Genomic DNA, 1,689 nt, shown 5'->3' on the forward strand with positions numbered 1-1,689 from the left:
AATCTGGCGTCAGGCATTTATTGAAGCTACTGGGCATGGTTAAAACTCAAGACAGCGTAAGCACAATTATTCCAGATATTACAGGTTCCGACAAGTAAAGAATTTTTATAGTCCTGCCACAAATAAGCTATATATTGATTATTGATCATTTGTGACATGCTATAACGAGCAAAAATTAAAAAAAAAACTAATAGGTAGGTTTAAAATTAATAAATACAAATGTAATCTGACAGTGAATGAGTTAATTATGTTTTCTATTTGCAAAATTCCTCAACCTTAACACAAAATAAGAAAAAAAGTGAATTTTTAAGAAATTTGCGGGATTTTCCGGGATAAGAAAAATTTCCCGGGTTAAAAAAACAACCGGGATCCCGGGATCCCGGAATCCCGTTTGAGAAACTCTAATTTAACGATTCATCGCTGAAAACACTGGAGTCATCTCTAGTAGGTTTAGGTCTAGAAGATCGGTCTAAGTTTAATTTCTTAACAGATGGTCTTTGAATGTACGGTTTCTTTTGTTGTTTGAATCTTCTGGTTCTTTTTTATGTTCTTTTCTTTCAGTTTATTAAGTTATCCTAGTATTCGATAATACCCGACACTTCATCTTGGAAAATGAACCTTTAAACTGATGGACAAAACATTGTCAGCTAAAAAGAACGATAAAACAACTACAGTATAACAAACTTCAATTCTTTTAGTGTAAATTATGTTTAACGTCAATATACAAGTCATTTGTGTACTAGTAGATTAAAACGTTTGAAAACTTGCCTGCAAAAACTCTTGAAAATCACAAAACACACTTTATTTTGTAGCGAGTGGTACGACGACAACAAGCGGTCAACTCTCACTGCACTGCATCGAGGGAGTCTTTCTTGAGTAGTTCATCGTGTTCCCTCATAATAGCAGCAACAAACAGAGCCGAAACCTCGGTATTCCATATTACCCGAGTATTCCATAATACCCTCCTCTCCTCTCCAAATTAGTTAATTATATAAATTAACTAATTTGTTTGCAATGAATTTCAACTTCTGAAATTTCAAACTTACCGAAAATATATTAAGAACATAAGGGAAAAGCGTTAAATACAATACTGATACTTTCCTGAAAGCAGACACATCGCGCATCTTTTAAAATAATTAATAAAAGAAAAGAAATGCAACATTTACCACTATCGTAACCATAATACAAACAATCTCATAAAAAATTACAAAACGAATAAAATAGCGTGTGTATTTTTCAGGATCCAATGTTATTTACCGGTCCACTTCGAAGAAATATCGATCCTTTCAATGAATATTCAGATGAAATTCTGTGGCAAGCTATAGAAGAGGTTAGAAACACGCGCAATTGTTTTCATTTACTCTCTTATATACCTGTTTAATTCTTTTTAGTGGCTTAATTTTATCACCATCTTTTTTTTTTAAAACGTTTCAACTAAAGGTGCAATTAAAGGAAATTATCAGTACGTTGCCTGGAGGATTGGATACACATTTGTCAGAAGGAGGACGAAATTTCAGCGTAGGAGAAAGACAGTTAATTTGTCTTGCCAGAACGATTCTTCGCAAGAATAAAATCCTGGTCATGGATGAAGCAACATCAAATATAGATAAAAAGTGAGATTACAACAAATTATAAAAATTATTTAGTTACAATTGCCTTAACGAAGCCCTGAGATATCATTTGTACTTT

The 1,689-nt window shown here is 32.9% G+C and overlaps 1 protein-coding gene across 1 annotated transcript in view; it reads left to right on the forward strand.

The window, feature by feature from the left end:
- Positions 1–1,689, forward strand: part of LOC111635976 (multidrug resistance-associated protein 4-like) — a 9,350-nt gene that overhangs the window by 5,509 nt on the left and 2,152 nt on the right. Inside the window, exons 3-4 of the mRNA XM_023381130.1 lie at positions 1,241–1,330; positions 1,441–1,613. Of these exons, the coding sequence (XP_023236898.1) occupies positions 1,241–1,330; positions 1,441–1,613 (263 nt within the window). The remainder of the gene's footprint in view (positions 1–1,240; positions 1,331–1,440; positions 1,614–1,689) is intronic.

This window comes from Centruroides sculpturatus, unplaced genomic scaffold (genome assembly GCF_000671375.1).
Source record: "Centruroides sculpturatus isolate CEXI.00-Female unplaced genomic scaffold, Cexi_2.0 scaffold880, whole genome shotgun sequence".
NCBI lineage: Eukaryota > Metazoa > Arthropoda > Arachnida > Scorpiones > Buthidae > Centruroides > Centruroides sculpturatus.